At 41.4% G+C, this 22096-nt stretch overlaps 1 protein-coding gene across 1 annotated transcript in view; it reads right to left on the reverse strand.

Annotated features, from left to right (window-relative positions):
• KIF6 (kinesin family member 6) overlaps positions 1–22096 on the reverse strand; it is a 375439-nt gene that overhangs the window by 98968 nt on the left and 254375 nt on the right. The window contains exon 14 of the mRNA XM_055329543.1: positions 20–128. Coding sequence (XP_055185518.1) covers positions 20–128 — 109 coding nt within the window. The remainder of the gene's footprint in view (positions 1–19; positions 129–22096) is intronic.

Here is a 22096-nt window from a genome sequence, read left to right on the forward strand (position 1 = left end):
CACTCTGAGCCAGCCTTACCTCTGCTTCAGGATCTGTTTGTTGTCTTCGATGGTGATGCTGTCAGCGTGGTCCCTCTTGAAGATTTCAAAAGCCTCTTGTCGTCCTAATGACATTTCTTCTCTCATCCCTGTTTGGAGACACGGGGAAATGGCCTCAGTCGCAGCATCAGGATCCCATTAATTTCACTGTCACTTTAGTGGGACTGCAGAGCCAGCCCTGGTTCTAAGAGGCTCACAGTGGAGAGTCTCCTGACCAGACAGGTGGCCCTGGGCTCTTCCAGCTGGCCACCGACCCACCACGGAGGCCAGTCCAGTGACACCCTGCACCCTGTGGGGCTGGGCCGGTGCATGCATGTGACTTGTGGGGGGTGGAGTTCGGAATGTCTGGTCAGAGGAAATGAAAACCAGAGCACCAGGCCCTGAATTTGCCGAGAACATCTGCAAATGCACTTTCTGCCATCATTCAGTGCCGCATTTCTCCCCGTTTTCCTGTTATGCCCCATTTTGGTTTTCTGTTAAATTTCATGCTGAATTTCCAGGCATTTAGTTGAAAGAAATACAATCCACACTGGAAGATATAGAATCTAGAAAATTCTACCCTTAGTCTCCATATAATGTCTCCTCCTTGTTTTCTGTGTCTTAAGGAGGGGCCTCAGTTCTTACTCAGAAGTTAGGTTCTCCATCACAAGACCCATGAGCAGGTTGTGTTGGAGGCTCCTAGTTCACGTCTAACCTCAACACCTCGTGTTGCTATGGTCACTAGGTGCCAACCCTCACTGCTGGGCCCTGTTCGAAGGCCAAATTCTGAAAGCCAGAGTCAGCACAGCCAGGGACGTTGGAGTGAGCAAGGAGCATTCCTGTACTGCATCCCTCTTCCATCCAGCCTCCCAGAGCGAGGGTCAATGCAGGCCTGTGCCTGGGACTCTCACCTAGGCTTGTGCCTAGGTGAGAGTTGAATTCACAGCTGGATTTTGGATGAATTTGTGGAGTTTTTTTTTTTTTTTTAATGCCTCTTTTAAAAGCATTGATTCCTTTTCCCCATGTTTTCATCCAGTTAATTCTACTTATCTTTGAAGTCTTGGCTGAGTGTTACCAATCCCTCAAAATTTCCCTGGGGCCCAGGCAGCATGAATCCTCCCTCCACTATGTTCCTATCAATGCATCTGTAACACACACAGCCCAGTAGACACTGTTACTTCACATGACAATCCTTGCTGGTGACAGGTACGTTTCCAGGAGGTAGAGATTACATTTTTGTGAATACCTAGTGTCTTGTCTGGCATTTAGAAAGTGCTCACCATATGTCTGTTAAATAAATCAGGTCAGGAATGAACCAGGATTGACAATGAACCTTGCTCTAATTGCCACCTGAACATGATCCAGGGCAAGGGGGGTTTGCTGTGAGGCTTCAGGTTCTGGAGATGCATTCATGTGGGCCACATACCACATACCCCCACAAGTCTCCTCTTGCCTGGAAAAAACCCGCTGAGTCTCATCACCAGGCCTCGGGGTGAGGAACTAGACCAGCCCATCTGACACCAATTTAATGATTACTGTTGATAAAAATAGTACCATGAAGAATGTCTGAATGGTGAGGCACACAAGACACCCCACCCATTTCCAATCAGAAGCAAATGGGCACATCTCAGTTTTGTCTCCACATCTGTCCTGCACACTCTAGAACTGGGTTGGCCTGGGAATGGGTTTGTGTGAGACTCAGAAAGATGAGCTCTGCTGCATGAGAGACATTAACCAGGGGACACTTTTTATCCAGCAGAGCCCACCAGGAGCCAAGGGACTCATGCCATACCTCTCCCCCACTCCTGGTCTGTGCCCAATTCTGACAATGTGCGCTTTTCACTGCCAATTAAATAGCAACAGAGGGTAGAGGGAGTGAATCTCTCTGGAATAGAGTTGGGGATGAGGAGAGCTCCATGGAGACCACATGGGAGCCTGCCTGGGGGATCCCCCAAATTGCCTCCCACAGAGGAAGTGATGAGAAGGCAGCAGCAGCAGGGGGCGGGTGGGGGTGTGTGTGGAGGGAGTGTTGTTCAAAAGGCTTCAGTGAGGGAGACCGGTTCATGGCCTTTTCTCTCCCAGGCTCGGCTTTCTTTTAGAGCTGACAGTCTGAATTGACAGCTGGGTGGAACGGAATGGCTGTGCTGCAGTTTCTCAGGGCCCATGGCACTGTTACAGCAGTAGGTCCCAGAAGAATTTATGACCAACTGAAAACCCCACTGTGTTTTCCCCAAGATGTAGAGGGGCCTGAGTAGTTGGGACAGAAAGAACATGGAGTACACAGAGGAGGGAAATCCAGGAAGGTAATTTACTATCGTTTTCCAGAGAATCTTCAAAGTCTTGCTAAAAGTATTTGGAGCCGGCACCGTATCACAGTGTATAGGAGTCACCAATTTTCAATGACTTAAAATTCAGTGGAGTATGCATTATGAGAAAGTTACACTGGAAGCACTTAATACTTCTGGTGATTTAGGAGATGCTATGGCTTATTGTCAGGAGTATGGCAGGTATCAGCTTTCCTCCAGTGACGATGGAGAGAGTATTTGGCATTGGAGTTCTCTGATGGTGGTGAGCTCAGGTGAGTGGACATTCATGTGAGGGCTATAATTCTGGCAGCTAGCATCAGACATGTCTGCTCAGGGAGGCCAAAGGGCGGTTGCTTGATGATGCCCATTGTCTGAAGGAAGAGAGGGAAGCCTACTGAAGAGCTTGTCTTCCCCTCTCAGGATTTAGAAAACAGCTTTCTCATCTGGCAAGCCCTGGCCTCTGAGCACACAATGTCCACATTAGAAGGAGTAAGAGCAGTTGGAGCACAAGCTAATGAGATAATCATCTATTTATTTATTCACCCCACCAATATTGATTTATCTTAGGCACTGTGGTTGGCATGTGACAGAGATATAAACTTGAACAAGAAGATGAAAGCTTTGATCCTTGCCCTTAAAGAATTGAAAGTCTAGTGAAGGAGAAAAAACTGTGAACAATCACAACGAAAGCTGCTGTTTGCTGTAAGGCAGGCCTGTGTCCAGTGCTGGGAAACAGAGAGGAGGCCGGTCAGCTCTGTCAGGGGAGACTGGGAAGGATTCTGAGGGACGAGCAGCACATGGCAGGTGGAGAAGTGGAAAGAGGATCCCAGATGGAGGGGGCAGAGGAGGAGTATGGATTAAAAGGGCAACTTGATTAATGTGCATGGTTCTGCCGCCCAGTAGGAATGGCCTTTGGAGAGAATAAAATGAATTTCTTACATACTTTATGCTAATCACCGTATCAAGTGTTTCCTTACCTATTAGGTCAGTTAAACTTCTCCATGATCCCTGGTCAAGTATCATTTTACAGATAAAGGAACAGAGGCTCAGTCAAAGAAATTTTACAAAGGGGTAAGAATGGTCTGGCTTCTAGAAAAGTCAGCTCTGCTCTCAGATCACTCTTTCCAGGGAAAGTCTGCCTGAGAGAGGAGGTAGTTGGTGGGCCTGAAAATGACCTGGTAGGAGTAGATCTGCCTGTGAGATTATACTCTTATTACCGTCTATCTTGTCCAAAACTTTGAATTATCTTTTCAGTAGCACAGAAAAAACAGAACCATGAATTTTGACTTACTATCTCTATGATTATTTCTAGAATTTGTGTACTCCATGGGCAGTAGTGTTTGTTAGTTTTGTTTGCTGCAGTCTTTCTAGTACCTGGATGGTCCCTGGCACATAGGAGGAACTCAAATTCTTTTGAACGAATAAATGAATGCTTCACATGCTTGATGCTCTTCCTTTGAGTATAGCATATTGTGACATGATGAGGGAAGTGCATTCACTGCTCTTCCTCCCTCCACCACCACACTGAGTGGGTGCATACCCTGTGTAGTGTGATTTTAGAAATTCACACATACACACAAGAAATTCAACACCATCTTCTCCCACCACATGTCACTATGCTTCACAGCCCGCCCTTAGAGATTCCAACTCCAAGAAGCTTTTATAAAAATGCAAATGCTCTGGAAGGCATCACTATCCTAGAGCTAGCAAAGACAAACTTCACGATTTGTTGACAATTAGCTAACAGGTCCTGCAAAGAAGAGACATAAGATGGTGTCTCAGGCTGGTGCCAAAATGGGGAAAATCTGAGCTTGAAAGTGAAGGTGTGATGGCAAAGACAAATTGTGCCTTCTCCCCAACTTTGTTTAGTCTGTCAGACTCAGCTGCTCATCAAAGCTGAGGACCTTAGGAATTCCCCCTTGCCATGACCAATTCTAGCTCTCGGTCATTTCCTTTTAGTGAATTTCAATCCCAGGTCCCCGTGTCGAATCCCAGAAAATATGGATGACTCAGAGAAGCCTGCTGGTCTGCTGAGACACTGGACTGTTTAAAACCTGGAGGAGAGCGAATAAAATTTCAAACAAAACAAAGCAAAAACCAAAAGACAAATAAACAAAAAACCCTAAAGAAGAGGAGTTTTCTCTGTCTGAGTCCCCAAAACACAACATCACAGTTTCAGGTGGTGAGTTAGATGGAAAACACTTCCAAATCCTAAAGGCAGCCTTTCTTCTGGATATTGATACTTTTTCTGAACAGCATTTAGGCAGAAATGACAGACAACAAGGCACTCACAGAATCAGCCCTGGAGTGGGGCTTCTGAATATGTTAGGCATACAAAATTTTTAGGCGCTGGTCCTCATTCTTAATGCTCTCTTTTTTGCCATCCTGAAATCTGGGCTCCTTATTTTGCCGAAAAACATCCATCAGTCCTTTTGGAAGCCCTCCCCGCCCCCCAACACAGGGTCCCATGGAAACCAAATGGAAAGGAAAAAGATTGGAAGTGGAGAGTTTATGCTCCTGCCTTTGGGCCTGCTGTCTGATTTCCTTTAGTCTGGAGCACGAGGGCCAGAGCTCATTTTCCTGGCTGCTCCAAACAACCTACTGCTGCTTAAGCTATTGCTTAAAAATGGACAAATGTAAAATGATGGAGAGTTGTGTTATTCAATGCTGAAAAATGATTTCTCAGTCAGAGCCAAAAATATCTTTTCCTTGGGAAACACATCTATTCATGTGGTGCCTCAGTTCCCCCTGACTAACGAAGGAAGGGGAGAAAAGAAGACCTACAGGGAATGAGGAAAAGTGAATGGTGGAGTGGACGCTAATGAGGAAGAGGGCATGGATCACTCCAGCTGGGACTAAATGCAAGAGAAGGCTCAGTGCTGGGTGGGGGATGTTCAAGGCTGAGACAGAGAGGAAGCTGGATGGTGATTACATGATTTGTGGCTTTGTAGCAGAACCTTTGAAACCAAAGGTGAGGGAGTGGTTTTGATACAGTGATATGATGAATCCCTACAATTTGTAGAACGTGGAAGTGCAGATAGTAATGAGAAGCAACAGGCAGGGATAGAGTGTGGTTTTGTATGATATCAGATATAAGGTTCTATATGCATTGAAATTTCTCAGTAAATGCTGACTTAGGTGAAATATACAAAAATATTCTCATATAATGAGAAAAGATTTCCATCCTTTGGTATGTAGGGAAGTTAGGATGAATGTATCAGTGGGAGGGAGAGAAAGGAAGAATTTAGATGAGAGGAAGGGATAATCTACCAAGGCAGCAAGAAACATAAAGATCAGGAGGGAAATGAAAGAAAGGTCTGCGGTCCAGCCCTCTTGGGAATGGTGCTTGGAACAAGGATGTCCCCAGGGCCATCAAAGGAAATGATGGTTATAGTCAGGAACCCTGGGGTGGAGGACAGGCCAACCGCATCTAGCATGGAAAGCAAAGGGTCCACTGGTACTGGACTGAATACATTCATGAGATGAGGAAGTGCTAAAAGATCTTATAAAGAGAAATGGCCCATCTCTCAGAAAGATTAGGAAGGACATTTGAGATGCTTTACCTTCCTCCCCTCACTGCGGGGAGGATGCTGTCATTTAGGATGGAGGAGGTTTCCAGAAGTTACATGGAAGACCTGGATGGCATGCATATAGCCCCTGCATTCCCACTTTCCTTCCTCACACTCACCAAAGACATTGTCAGGCAGCCTGTCACTCATCTCCTTTAACAGATGGCTCCCAGATTCCTACCTAATCAAATGACAATTGCTGTTACTTTCACGATTCCTATGTTTCCGGGGGAAAAATAACTGTCTAGTTCTACCACCTTAGGAACTAAGATGCAGGTGATTTTCCCCAGGGAGCAGCATCAAGCCCTCAAGTGCCCAAATCACTGAGAGTGGCTGGCTGGGAGCAGATGCCAAGAAGCCCTCTGTCCATGTTTCTCCACCACCAGGGTCCTGGAGGTCGCCAGAGGAAGCAGCGCCATGTGCCATGGCTCTGTTTACTTTAAGGGCCAGGAGTGGCTCAGCTACAATTTGAGGGGTTGCTGGGCGGGTACAACAGGGTATGGAATCTGAGGACAAGGGGGAGATAAAACCACTTAGCCACGGCCAAAGTGACTGCAGATGTGAAGACCAAGAGTAGACCTTTTGGAGTGACCAAGGACACTTGCCCAACCTACTTCCTGCTTTTGAGCGACACTTCTGGAATGAGTCGGTGCCCAAAGCCTTGGGGTTAAAGGCCTATGTTCAAACCAGAAGATACCACCTGGGCTAAAGTCCTCAGATTAGGACTGGCCTTGGAGTTTCCTAAACTGCCACATGAAAGCCATCAAAGGAGAACCTTTAATTTGTAGATTCTTAGGGCTGGCTTGGACCAGGCTGAAGCATGGTAGACTTGGCAGGGGTCAAGGGAGTGGAGTAAAGGGAAAATCTGAAGTGGAAAGCCACGGAAACCTTAGGAGACCCACCCAGTAGTGGCACCACATCTAAATAAATCAAATGGGTTCCTGACTCCTGGTGCCAGAGATCACACATCCCACCAGCAAGCCTCGCTGGCCCAGCAGCACAGACCATGTGGGCTGGGTGGAATTAAGGGGCAGTGTTCAAGGCTGGTTGTGTTTCTCTTTCGTCCTGGTAACCATGTCTGATTCACCCTCCTGCTGCAGCTGTATCCTGGATGTTGGCCTTAGTGGGTGCTGAAAGGCCCAGTGTGCCAACTGCATGGATGGACATGGAGCCCCTGGAAGAATGGCAGCTGCTTGAGGGCAATGGCCCATTTCCAGCAGTAACATAAAGCCTTGAAAATGTGGTCCTGAAGATCATCTGCTAAAGACCTTCATTTTCCTGACCTGGCCTCTCTGGGGTTTTTATTTTGTGAGTGTTCTTATTCAGGACAAAGTACCCATGTGGGTTGCTCAGAAAAAATCTGTGGACAGACACAGGCATGGAGCTTGGAGAACAGCCTGGGTCATGTTGGCATTTCTGTGTTTTGGAGTTAACTCAGGAATCTGGAGGCTAGCACATTTCCATGAAATAAGACAGCATGCTGAGGCTCCTGCTGCCAGGCGAAACTGGATCTAAGGAGTCCTTTCCATCCATTGTAGTCCCGAGATGTGGCAGCCTGGGTGTCTAGTCGGTCCCATGCCCAATATTTGGACTAACCTTGGAAATCTGGGTGGAAGGACATGCATGCTCTAGCTCTTTATGGATTAGAGGACAGTTGACTGAGAGGGCCACTGAATAGAAGAGGCTACAAATTCTGCAGAATCTGAAAAACACAGGATTCCCTGAGTTTGAAATGTCCTGACCATTTCCAAAGGCCATGGTTAACAGGGGTCTGTTGACTGGCTTCCACTCTGATGAGCTCAGTTCTCCTGTCAGCCTGTGCTTTGGGGGCAGTGGCTAGAGCATTGTTCACATGCCCTAGTGTCTGAAAAATGAGGCAGGTTTTTTTTTTTTTTATCTGTAGCAGAATTGGGAAAGAATTTCACTGTAGCCTCAAATTTATTTTGATACATACTTACGAGGGAATTAAAAAAAATACATTCTAGCCTAGTAGCCCCTTCCCTGAAATGCATGTAGATTTAATTAAAATTCTGTTTCTCTGGCTTGGAAGTAAGCAAAAGGCTATATGGAGTTTGGGTATACTTCTATTCATTCTTTGGGGGCAAGAAAAGGAAGGGGAAAAGCATTTTTGTGTCTTCTATGTGATAGGCACTGTTTCATGCTTCACAAATATGAATTCACAGATATTAACTCAACTAATCTTTACAAGTTTATTGGCACTGGTGGGAGAGGAGCTAATGCTTATTGAGAACTTCACATGTACTAGAGGGATTACATATGCTGTCTCATTTAATTCTCACAGTGACCCTGTCAACTAGGTAGTATTGGGCCTGTTCTATAGGTAAGGTAATTGAGGTTGAAAGAGGTTAAAAGTGACCCCAAGACAACAGTAAAATGGCAAAGCCATAACTTGATCCCAGGTTTGTCTCACTCCAGAAATCTCCTTCTGCATACTGTGTTGCTAAGGGAAAATCATTTGCCGGGTAGAAACGATCTAATTAATACCAGCAAACCACTGAGGTCAGACCTATGGGACCAAGAGGTCAAGAGAAAAAGGCAGTGCTGGGTTGTGAGTTGGGATGTGTACTGAAAACCATGAATGCACATGGCAGCCCAGAAGAGCTGGAGATGTTCACGAATGGCAAGTTGGGGCAGGTACCTGATGGCCAGGAGGAGCTGCTTGACCTGGAGTCCCAGGGCCTGGGTAAGGATCAGAGGGAATGGGAGGGTTGTAACGGAGCCTTGACTCTCTGCCATGAGGACTTTATTGGTTAACCAACTAGGTCAGGTCCAGTTAAGTAATTATCTTTCCCTAATCTACATGGAGCTTGAGTTCTGAAGACTCTCCACATTCTAAGAGTTTATGCACTTAAAATGGTGGTGTTGGACCAAAGCAGGGAGATACCATGAGAAGAGGGGTAGGGTCTAGGTTCCACGAGTGTGGATTTTGGCAGAAAAGAATTTCCCATCCCCACATGAGCAATAGCCATGAGAAAGAGGTGAAAAAGCTCCAAGGGGCCATCATTTTCCCCTTGACCCCTCTGTATCCTGACTGCTTTTTCTCTGGAAAGAATTTCATTGTTTATTTTTATTTTATTTTATTTTTTAATTTTATTTATGTATTTTTTAATAAATTAATTTTTATTGGTGTTCAATTTACTAACATACAGAATAACACCCAGTGCTCATCCCGTCAAGTGTCCCTCTCAGTGCCCGTCATCCACTCACCCCCACACCCCGCCCTCCTCCCCTTCCACCACCCCTAGTTCATTTCCCAGAGTTAGAAGTCTTTATGTTCTGTCTCCCTTTCTGATATTTCCCACACATTTCTTCTCCCTTCCCTTATATTCCCTTTCACTATTATTTCTATTCCCCAAATGAATGAGAACATACACTGTTTGTCCTTCTCCGATTGACTTACTTCACTCAGCATAATACCATAATACTCAGCATAATGTACCTTCCATCCACGTTGAAGCAAATGGTGGGTATTTGTTGTTTCTAATGGCTGAGTAATATGTATACAATGGAATATTACTCAGAATTTCATTGTTTAAATGTAAAATTTGTTTATTCACTGAGGCAGTGAGTCAACCGGTGAAGTAGACCATTTGTCAACAAGTACTGAGTATCTGCTCTATTGACAACCCTCTTCTATGCATAGTGTTACACATAAATCAAAGAAATATTATCCTTGACCTTGTGATAGAAAGCACTGGGGCTATGAGAAGGTCAAACCTCACGTTATCAAGCAGGCGACACTCATAGACAATACTTTGGTGGTAGTATGGTGCTGGTGGTGCAGGTGATTGCTAGAAAGTGAAAGAAGGGGCGTGGTCTGCAATCTGCAGAGGGCTTTCCAAGGCAGGGTTTAGAGAAATTGAGGAGCAGGAGCTGGAGCAATGGAGGCCAGTGTCACTCCCTTCATAGAGAACACAGAGGCAAGGTCATAGGGGTGGGGAGGTGGCCACCATGTTCAGGGACTGGCACAGAAATGGATTAGAAGGACCTCAGGGTTTCCTTTGACTGTGGGGGGAATTGGGGTCCAGTGACCTCCAGGTCCAGACACCACACCCTTAATGAGTCCCCCACATCCCCAGGGCATTTTCAGGCAGAGGCACACTAGCTTTTTCCATAGGCTTGTCAGGCTATTCTCCCTCCCTCAGATGGAAAAATATCTGCTTTAGAGTGTAACTCTGGGCTGCTCTTCTACTACTCTTATGTAGTGGTTGGAGAAAAGCAATAGAATTCCAAGTAGGAGGACATGGGTTTGAGTGCTGGTTTCACTTACTAGCTATATGACCTAGGGTCTGCCATTTAAATTGCTTTAAGTCTTAAGCTCCTCATCTATCAACTGAAGCTAATAAAAACTCTCGTCTCTTAATATTACTGTGAAGTGTTAATAAGACATGGTGGCATTTTGTGCATCTTTCCATTTTGGAACTGCTGGATACCTTTGCATGACTACTACATCTGCGCACCTCGCCCCCCCCCGCCCTCAGGCCATGAGTTCCAAAAGTCATGTGATTTTGCCTTAGACATTTGTAGCTCCAGCTCCAAGCTCAGTGCCTGAAACATTGTAGATACTCCAAACAAGGTTTGTCAATGGAATGAATGAACAAGGATGAGGTATCTCTAGTTAACTTGTTTTTCTTAAAAGCATTATTGGTTAAACTGTGCGTGCATCTCTAAGGCAGTTTTCTATGTATACATTTTACAGTAATAAAACTGAATATGGCAGCTATGAATCATTTATTTGAAAGTCTGACAGAATGAATAAATATGGAATACACTATAAAAAGTGAAAGTGCAAAAATGAGTTATTATTGTAATAATGAGTCATCTAAAAACCTACCCACGTCAAACTGTTTAGAGCACAAGAACTACTTCAGTAGGAGAATTCTGAAGGTAGTTGCTAGTTATGAGTTAGCAATGGAGGAAGAGAGAGTGGTTTAACTGTCAGGTGAGCTCCACTGCTTCTGTGTTCTCTGCTTTCTGACCACCCAACCAGGCTCATTCCACAGAAATAGCCTCATCTCATTGGGGAGATAAAGGCAACAGGACAGGGGTTTCCTCATCAGCTCTGACTGGTGGACTCACTGCAATCCAGGCTTTCCTTCTGGTGACAGTGGATCAAGCATCCACCATTTTATCAAAGGCCAACTCCCTCTACCTGGGCTGTGGTTCCCAAACTCCTCTGGGCTTCTTCTCTTATCCCTTCTGTCTTGCCTGAGCAACTTCCCCCTCTTCTTTGGATTATTTCCATCACACAAAATAGTATTTTAAAATTCAAGTTGAAGTGGTTATACTGAGATGTAGAAATATCTGAATTTGTAGGTACAAAATGGAAGATTAAAGCATTCAATGTTCACTGGTCTTGATTTTATTAACAAAAAAGGAGACAAATTCATCTATTTATAGAGGGATGACATAGTAAGAGATTCAGGGACATTTAGATATCCAAAGGAAGGAAAAAAAATACTGTTTAACAATATCTCCCCCCACCCACCCACCCATTAGCCTTCTAGTTATCTTCTTATTTCTCTGGTCCCTTTCCATACAAAAAAAAAAAAAAAGCCTCATCAGGGTTGTCTATATTCACTGTTTCTGTTCCCTTACATTCCATTCTCTCCTCAATCTAGTCCAATGGAGTTTCATTCCCTTCACTCTGTTGCAAGTATTCTTTTGACATTCTCAGTGATCTAAGCATAGCTAAAACCAGTGGTCAATTTTCTGTTCTCATTTTAGTTGAGCTCTCAGACAATGGTAGGGCAGTAAAGTCACCAACTATTCCACATGCCAACACCAGTTCCTAGGTCCCCTGCAGGTGAGGAGGTGCATGTTACTAGTGTTGGCCAGTGGGTTGTGAGTGGCTATGCTATGCATTACCCCTTGGCTGAAGCACTGAAGACCCGCTGTGCAATTTTCCATGCTGTCTCTTCTCTCACTCTGGTGATTGGTGTATTGTCATCCCAGATACATCAGCCTGGTTGCCTGGTGATTGTGGAATAGAACCTCCACCCCTCTGACCCGCAGTGTTCATACAGTGTGAATGAGAAATAGATGCTATTATGATAAACTACTGAGAATTAGTGCTAATTTATTACCAGAGCATAACCTAGCATAGACTGACCAATACACACCACTGTTAGACATAGTTGACTCCTCTTTTTTGCCTAAAGCACTTCCTTCCTTGGCCTTCTGTGACATCATTCCCTCCTGATTTTTCTCCACCTTCCTGGCTTCTTCCAACCTCCAGATGTTGGAGTGCAGTAGGGCTCAGTCTGAGCACTCTTCTCTTTCAACAGGTGATTTCATTTAGTCTTGTGGCTTTAAAATGTATTATATACCAATGGCTCTAAAATTTATATCTTTAGCTCCAACCTCTCCATTGAGGGTGAGATTGGGACATTTAACAGCCCACTTGAAATCTCTACTTCTGTCTAATTGGAATCTCAAAGTTAACATGTTCCAAACCGAACTCTTAATTTCATGCTCTGTTCTAAAATCTGCCCCAAGATGTTTCCCCTAATTGTTTCCATATCAATAAATGGTACCACTTGCTCAAGCAAAAAATCCTAGAGTTCATCCATGATTCTTCAGATTCCACAACAGCTCCACCAGCAGATTCTGTCTGAAATCTTTTTTTTTTTTTTTTGACATCTTTTAAAAGCATGTCTTAGACCTCTGGTTTCTCTCTGTTTCCTTGTTTATCCCAACTTAAGTCACCATCATTTCTCACCTGAAATGTCTTCTGCTTTGCCAGCATCCATCTTGCCCGCCCAGAGCATATTCTCTACATAGCAACCTGAGAGATTTTTTTTAAGAACATAATCATGTCACTCCTCTGCCTCAAACTCTTCAGTAGCTTCCCATGGCTCCTGAACAAACTCCAAACTCCTCAGTCTGGCAGACCTCACATCATGATGTCTGCCTATATCTCTCCCTCCTCAGGCTCCTCCCACATATCCTTTGTTCATGTCTTCTCAGCTCACCGGCCTTCTTTCAGTTCCTCAAATTTGTCAGCCACATTCCTACCTCTGGGCTTTTACACTTGCCATTTGTTCCTTCCATCTGGAATGTTCTTTCCATGAATCTTTATGATATCAATTCGTTATTCAGTTTCAAGCTCACATATTACCTCCTCTGGTCTCCAATCCACTCCAACTGTTTATGTTATTATTTCATTTTATATCCTTCCTAGCACTTGTCATCATAAGAAACTACATGTATATATGTAAGGTACAGAACGAAAACTCCACAAAGGTGTATCTGTCTTGGTTATTGCTCCTTTTCCAATGCTAGGAGGGAAGGAAGAGATTACGCTCTTAAAAAAATCACTTAGGCAAGAAAGAGAGGAGGGCAAGAAAGAGAAGCCATGGAAGGAAGGAAAGAAGGAAGGAAGAGTAGAGAATAGGAAGGAAGAGAGAAATAAAGGAAGGGAGGGAGGTAGGTCAACAGTTGCATTGGAAATAGGTGTCCCTAATATATACCAGATTTGCACCCTTGCTTCCTGCCCTCCTGCTCAAAACCATACTGCTCTCCTAGGAGAACCTTGGTGCCTGAGTTTGAGCTCTCTCTCCACACCCACAGTCAGAATTTTTCAAGTGCCTCTCTTTCTCAAAAACCTAGCCTGGGTAAACTACCATGGCTTCCTGCTCACCCACCGCCTGATTAACCTCACCAGCTCACTCCTCTATCTCTCCTTTGGTTTTCACTTTTGTGGTTGTTTGTTTTGTTTCTGTTTTAGGCATAATAAACCTATAAATAATTATTTCTAAAGGGAGCCAAACTAAACTCCACACCTAAATGATGAGTGGGCTTGTGAGAACAGCTCTCTTTCCTTTTCCTGGAAAGAGCTTCCATTTCCAAGACAGAGAAATGACAGTCTTTGAAGATATCTAACATTATTTCAGAACACCACAGGGTTAGCCAGTTAATATCTGTGCCTAGCATTTGTACATTCTCAACAAGAGTACCTCCCTTACTACACAAGAGAGGTAATTTGCCATTATGAACCATTTATAATAAGCCATTCAGGAAGGCTTCTGAGGAATTTTTCTTTCACAGATGTATGATCTTATAGGAATTCTTAGAAGAATACAATTCATGCAGAAAGCAAGTCCTAAAGATTGAAACCCCATAGTTTTGCCCAATAGGGAAGAACATCTATAAAGTATTATTTACTTTTCCTAATTATCAAAGTATAGCTTGTCCCTTGCAAAAAACCGGGAAATAAGGAAGCAGGAAAAAAAATAACTCCCAATTCCTCTACCTTCCTTCCAGTTTTTTCTATGCTTTGTTTTATTATAGAGTTAAGATAAGGTATACATAATTTTGTAGCTTGCTTATTTCACTTAACATTATCTCATAATCTTTTTTCCTGAATCGTCAAATTTTTTATAAATATTACTCTTTGTGGCTATGTAATGTTTCCTAATTATAGTCTATTCTCTAGAGTTAGAATTTTACATCATATATATATATATATATATACATATATATATGCTATGTAAATAATGCTGCAGTGAGCATCTTGGTGTGTAAATGTTATTCCACATTTAAGTACTTAATTAGTTAATTAACATAAATATTTTCTGAGCGCCCACTATATTCTAGTTATTGTTCTTGCGGCTGGTCAACAAAGGCTTATTTCCTTGGATTGCTGACAGTCTACTGAGAGTGACAGACAAGAGAAACAGATTAAATACACACTATCAATTAGCTCTGTGAAGAGAGGTAATGCAAAGTAAGGGGATGGATAGATCTGAATGATGCATGAGACTCTTCCTTAGGGGGTTAGAGGAAGGTCTCTCCAAGGAAGTGGTATTTACACAAAAGCATTTTGGATTATTTCTGTAGGCTAGACTCCTAGAGGGAGTTTCTGAATTAAAGTTGTTGCTTTCTAGGAAGCCAGTTTATTCCCTGACAGCAGTTCTCAGCAGTGCCTGGAAGAAATAACAGTTATAAAAATGTACCCTATTAGGGTATGATCTTGAACAAGTTACTTAATTCTTGTATTCCTTAGTTTTCTTTTGTGAAGTGGAAATAATTATGCCTCTATGTGTACGTGTGTGTGGGTGTGTGTGTGCACATGCATATGTGTGGTGGAGGCAGGAGGATTGGGGGTGGCCATGGGGATGGGATATTTAGGTTCTTGCATCCCTGAAAGACTAGATTAGGGAGCAAACACATGTCTGTGAAAAGAGAATGATCAAACTGTGAAATGTGTGCAGGACATTCCAGTTGATGCAAACTTAATTGAAAGAAGGTTCTGGAAGATGTGGCATGGACACATACTGTGCCTGGCGCAGAGTAAGTGGTTGGTAATGCAGACTAAGTAAAAGAAAGACTCCAATCTTTTGGGAAGAGCTTATTGACACTGGGGAAGCTGAAAAGGGAAGGTCAAAGATGACTGGTCACCACATAGCAGTGCAGTGTGGTTTGTGATCTGTCAATCAGATAAGCTTCTTTTCATCCAAAAGCTTACAAATAGGTGGTATCTTCCATTTACTAAACTAGAAAATGGGGCTAGTAATATTGGCCTCATAGGGTCATTTTGAGAATTAAAAGGGATTGAAATATGGAAAGAACACAATACTGTGTCTTAGTCACAGTAGGTCCTCAGTAAATGCATGTTTCGCTCCTTCATCTTGTAGATGAATTCAGTAGAAAAGGATCTGGGATAGTAAAGAGGTAGCTCAGTGGGATTTAAATAAATTCTCTCTCTCCAAATCCCAGAACTAGGTGGTGTGTTTGCTTATGCACCTGCATTTAGGTATACTTTTGAGTTCTCAGATCTATAGTAATAAAACTATTCTGTTGGATATAAGAAAATTAATGTGTGCTGCTGTTGACAAAAAACTCCAAGGAAGGAGTTCCAACGCCCTAGTTTATGGCTGATCATAAACAAAGTTATCAAAGGCATCTATTTTAGCATCAGACATAAATGCTCCCTTCATTTAAAACGATTAACTTGATTTGGAAAACAGCTGAAATCACACCTCCTTATTTCCTCTTGGTCCTCCCAGAGGAGTTTCTCCCTCATATGAAGATCCCTTCACCTTCATTCTCCACCCCTCTCCTTTGGCTCACTCCCCTCCATCATGTCTTTCTGATCTCAGCAGAGGCTCTTTGTAGGGTCTTCCAGACTGGACATCAGGCACACTCTGTTTGGGTAGCGCATATCTGTATGGCGTAGGACACACACATTGAACACGACAACCAGTATCATTCTTCCTTTTCCCAAATTCAGTGATGTCCAGGGTTCCTTGGTCTTGAGGTAGCCAAGGTGCAGCCATAGATCTGTTCCATCTACTGCTGGCCTCCTAGCTCCTACTTGTGTCTATCTTCTACTTTCTCTGTCATCTCTCTTCACGTGGTAGCAGCACATGAGCAGCTCTTCACTCAGTACTTGCAGTAATAGCTTTGTCTGACTTCTTTCCCCAGTGTTTAGTTTTTTTTTTTTTTAATCCTGTCTTTTCTTTAAGCCAGAAGCAGAACTGGATTGTGGGAAAACAATGCCAAGGCCATGGGGCCCTGACTGCTGCCATCTGCTACAATATCAGGAACAGGAAGAAGGAGAGGGTGCTAAAAGTTAAGTAGATGAAGTAGTTAGTTGATGAAGAGGATCTAAATTTAATTTGCTTAAAAGCTTCTCAGACTGGCATTCATCTGTGGTAGAAAATGCTCACTGGCAGATGCTCTAGGAGTTGGTTAACTGTTTGTGGTTCACATGGCTGGATAGAAAGAAAGACTCCTCTCTGTCCAAGCCGAAGAAGCTGCCTGTCTTCACTGGGTTCACTAACGAGCTCTGGGTTGCCTTGGGCAGTAATTTGCTCTCTGGATAAAAAGAATGCAAAGAGTGAGCAGGCTGAAAGCCCCTCTGGCTGGGTTTCCTCTTCTTACTAAACAGCCAGGCTTTGAACTTGTAATTATGAGTCATGGGGCTCCCAGTCTGGCACAAAAGTGACTCATTTTAAGCAAATTATCAGTTTTTGCCCTGTTACCAAATTCTGTGATCAGCCATTCTGTATTAAAAAAAAGGAACAGTTTTATTAAAAGAGCAGGATGTGTGGAAGGAGAATGAGCTGCACTATGCTTTCCAGACGTATGGACCAAAGTCAAGCTCAGGCCCAGTGTAAGCCAAGCAACAAAATAAATAGCAAAAATGGCACAGAAAGCAAACGATCAGGAAAATTCATTTCAGAACAGATGCAAAACCAACTTTTGCAGCCAACAGCATACGATTCCTATAATGCTATGATTCCAGGACATTCTTCCCTGCCTGCTTTCCAAGTCACTTGGACCTACTGGAATTGGGGTCAAGGAAGAAATATCTTTCTTTGGATTGATTTAACTCACAATTTTGTTAAAGCGTCAGTGATGATAGATGCTTCTGAGTTGCCCAAAGTTAGTTACTTAGACAGATGGACTGATAGAGCAATCATAGTAAATAAACATGATCTAGTGATGAGTCTGTGGTGGAAGGAGAATTCCAAGGCCCTCTGTTATAGAGCCCTCTCCTGAGGACACCTGCTACATTAATGGACTTTGGTTGAGGAAAATTTTGATATGGTCATTACTTCTTTGTCAGTTGTAAGAATAGTAACTTATCTGAAAAGACAATTTTTCTTCTCTGATGCCTTGGATATGGTTAACACTTTCCTAAAACAACAATAAGGAGAAATGGACTGAGAGTGAACTGGAATGCTGTGTGGTCCAAGTGTGTGTTTTTTTTGAAGAGTGGTTTGAAATTTCTAATTAATCCCTTTAAATAGCTGCCCATTCACCTGCACCACTGTAGAAGATACCACAAGCTATATGGGGGAACTTGGCTCTGAGTTAAATTGTCTGACTTACTATGATAAAAACTCTCAATAAAGTGGATATAGGTGGAACATACCTCAGCATAATACAGGCCATATATGGCAAGCTCACAGCTAACATCAGACTCATAAGTGAAAAGCTAAAAGCTTTTCCCTTAAGATCAGGGACAAGACAAGGACATCTGCTCTTACCACTTTTATTCAACATAGTATTGGAAATCTTAGCCAGAGCAATTAGGCAGGAAAAAGGAATAAAAAGCATCCCAATTGGAAAGAAAGAAGTAAAACTGCCACTATTTATGAAATACATGATTTTATATTTAGAAAACCCTAAAGAGTTCACCAAAAATTGTTAGAACAAATTCAGTAAAGTTGTAGAGAACAAAATCAATATAAAAAACTTGTTGTGTTTTTATACACTAACAATGACTATCAAAAAGAGAAATTAAAAAAAACAATCCCCTCTAAAATTGCATCAAGAAGAAATAAAATACCTAGAATAAATTTAACCAAGGAGATGAAAGACCTTTACACTGAAAATTAAAAGGCATTGAAGAAAGAAGTTAAAGAAGACACAAATGAATGGAAAGATATTCTGTGCTCATGGGCTGGGAGAATTAATATTGTTAAAATGTCCATATTACCCAAAGTAATCTAAAATTCAGTGTTATCCTTATCAAAATTCCAAAGGTATTTTTCACAGAAATAGAAAAAACAACTCTAAAATTTATATGGAACCAGAAAAGATCCTGAATAACCAAAGAAATCCTGAGAAAGAGCACAGGTGAAGACATCATGGTCCCTGATTTCAAACTGCACTACAAGCTTTGGAATTAACAGTATGGAATTGGTATAAAAACACATAGATCAAGGTGTGCCTGGGTGGCTCAGATGTTTAAGCATCATCTGCCTTCAACTCAGGTCATGATCCCAGGTCCTGGGTTTGAGCCCCGTGTCAGGCTCCCTGCTCAGTGGGGAATCTGCTTCTCCCTTTCCCTCTGCCCCTTCACCTATTTGTGCTCTCTCAAGTAAATAAATAAATAAAATCTTTTTAAAAATCAACAGAACAGAATAGAGAAACCAGAAACAAATCCACATATGTACGGTCAATAAATTTATGACACAGGAGGCAAGAATATACAATGGGGAAAAGGGCAGTCCCTTTAACGAATGGTGCTGGGGAGCCATATGCAATAGAATGAAACTGGACCACTTTTGAGTATTTATCTGAAAAAAAAAAGAGAAAACTCTAATTTGAAAAGTTATATGCATCCTTATTGTTTGCTGCAGCATTATTTACAGTAGGCCAAATATGGAAACAATCTAAAGGTTCATCGATGTATAAATACTACCCAGTTATTAAAAAAAAAAGAAAATCTTGTTATTTGCAATGTGGATGGACTTTGAGAGTATTATACTAAGTGAAATAAGTGAGAGAAAGACAAATACCATATGATTCCACCTGTAGCTGGAATCTAAAAAACAAATCAAATGAACAAACAAAACAAAATTCACGGATACAGAGAACAGATTGGTGGTTGGGAGATGGACTGGGAGGTGGGTGAAAGGATAAAGGAGTTCAAGCGGTACTAACTTCCAGTTATAAAATAAGTCATGGGGATATAATGTAAAGCATGGGATCTACAGTTAATAATATCGTAGTGAAAATGTGAAATTAGCTAAGAAAGTAAATCTTAAAAGTTCTCATCCCAAGAAAAAAAATGAACTGCACCTCACTGACCCAGCCTGTATAGGCATTGACTACTACTACCCCCTCCCAAGCCTAGAATGACCCCACCAAGAAGAAAGAATCTAAGGCATGCTGGGAAATGAATGGAAATTGTTTATTATAAAATGTAAAAAAAATGACTTATAAATTTTACATCCTTTCTAAATTACTTTCAATTTAAAAGTTCCTTTCTTGTTTTTTGAGTCTGCTCGCCCCTTACATAGAAACCATGGTGACTAAATGGTTATATTTGTATGTTCCCAAATCCCCAAATAAAATCCATTAATCAATCACTTAATGTTTTTTGAATATCCATCTTCTATGCTTTCTGCTCATCACTGTAGTTAATAAAAATTCAGTGAAATCCATGAAAAATAAAGGAGAATATAAGACTCAGCAATTATCTCTTCATTGGCAATTCTAGTACTCATTTTTCAATTCTCATACTTCTTGTCATCTCTGTAGTATTCCTTAACTATTAAACTGAATATTCCTTAACTGTTCAGTTTAATATTCAGTTTGTTCAATATTCCTTAATTGTTCAATATTTATTCAATATTCCTGAATTATTTAGTTTAATATTCAGTTAAATACTTAATATTCAGTTAACCTGGATATTAAACTGAATGTTTCCTACTATTAAAATTTCATTCTCTTGCATCTTGACACAGTTCCCTTATTATTCTCCTTTTATGTCTCTGACTGTTTATTCTGAGCCTTCTTTACTGGCTGCTATACTGTCTGCTTATCTGAGCTGCATAACTGACAAGGAGACCAGTGGGGATGGAAAGGAAGTGTTGAATTCAGTACACACTTCTGATGGAAAAATGATGACTAGCTGGCTGTGTGAGTATATATTAGAATTTCTGTGTTACAAATAAAGGAAACTAATCTTTAAGCTGGCTTTGAAAAAATGGATTGTGTCGGGTAATTAGAAAATGCAAAGGCAATGCTGGTTTCGGCACTCTTTGAGACAAAGGTTCAAAAAGCAAAAGCAAAAGACTGAGTTAAAGAAATCAATCAAAATGTAGTACAGACATCTAAAGAGATAGGAAATATGAATGAGAGGTTGAGATGTGAGAGATAGAATAATAAGGTCCAACATAGGTCTGGTAGGAGTTTCCAAAGATGAGAATACAGAGAATGGGGCAGACTCAATAATTAAAAGGATAACAGCTTTGTATTTTCCTAAAATAACAAATATGTAAATCCTGGTACTTGGGAAATACAATAAATTCAGAACAAGAAATATAAAAACAAAACTCATTCTCCAGGCATAAAATTGATACCAAGAGCACCAAAGACAAGAGAATCTTAAAAGTAGACAGGGGTTTAAAAGGCACATTGTTTATTAAAGAATGATAGATTGATAGCATACTTCCCAATAATAATGAAAACAAAAAGATGATAGGATAGTGTCTTTAAAACATTGAGAGAAAAATATATCAACCTAGAATTCTATACTCAGCCAAATATACTGTCTCAATAATTGAAAGATCTACTAGAAAAAATGATTTAAAATATTGAGGATTTTAAATAATATGGTTGGCCAGCTTAATCTAAAGAACACATAAAAATCCTATACCCACAAATAGGAAAGAAAATACACATTCTTTTAAAGCATACATGGAAAATTGACAAAACCAAACAAGTACTAGGTCCCAAATCAAGTATTAACAAGTACAAAGATTTAGTCATAGAAACCATGTTCCTTGACATAGTGTAATAAAATTAGAAATTAACAGCAAAAAGAAATCTTTAAAAAGTCCATATGTTTAAACATTTATAGAACAACTCAAATTTACTTGTCAAAGCAAAACTGAAAAAGAAAGTAGACACTATCTATAACAATGTTAATGTTTTCATATAATATCTTGTGGAATGCAGTGAATTCAGTATTAGTGGCATTTCTATAGTTTAAGGGTTATATTAGAAAATAAAGACGACTGTAGGTTAATGAAATAAGCATATACTTTGAGAAGGTAGAGAAACAAAATTAGAATAAATCCTTTACAAGGAGAAAGGATATAATATGTTCACATTATCTGCCTGCTTAGAGAAATATCCTGCTTATTCCTCACTTTGCCCTTACAGAAAGTCCAAATACCAGCCTCAATTCCAAGCAACCTTCTCTAACTATAGAAAATTTTCACCAGTATCCAAAGGCACTATGTCTTTTTGTGCTTTTGCAATACTACCTTCTCATTTTGGGAGACCCATTCCTATGTGGCAGGGTCCAACTCACTCTTCTAATTTCAGTTAAAGTGCTACCTCTTCCGGAAAATCTTTTATGACTCCTCCTGGCAGAATTATTAACTTTATTATTGCATTCTTTCCCATTTGTTTCAATATACAATAAATTTTTGTTATATGAATGTGAGCATACACACAGAGTAAGAGTGCTAAACTGGGTGATTAAAGAAAACTTTTTGGAAGAGGTCAGCTTGAAGTTAGAATTTACCTAAAGCCCAGCCAGATCTTGTTTAAGGTCTAACCTAATAGCAGTAGGAATAACAATAAATCATAATTAAGATGTATTGAGCACTATTCTGTACCAATTAACAGGTGAGGTGAGAGGATTCTTCATGTGCAGAGGATACAGGCAGTATGAGTGAGGCCAACCCTATTGGTTGGCTAACCTATTTT

The sequence above is a fragment of the Nyctereutes procyonoides genome, unplaced genomic scaffold, assembly GCF_905146905.1.
Source record: "Nyctereutes procyonoides isolate TBG_1078 unplaced genomic scaffold, NYPRO_anot_genome, whole genome shotgun sequence".
NCBI lineage: Eukaryota > Metazoa > Chordata > Mammalia > Carnivora > Canidae > Nyctereutes > Nyctereutes procyonoides.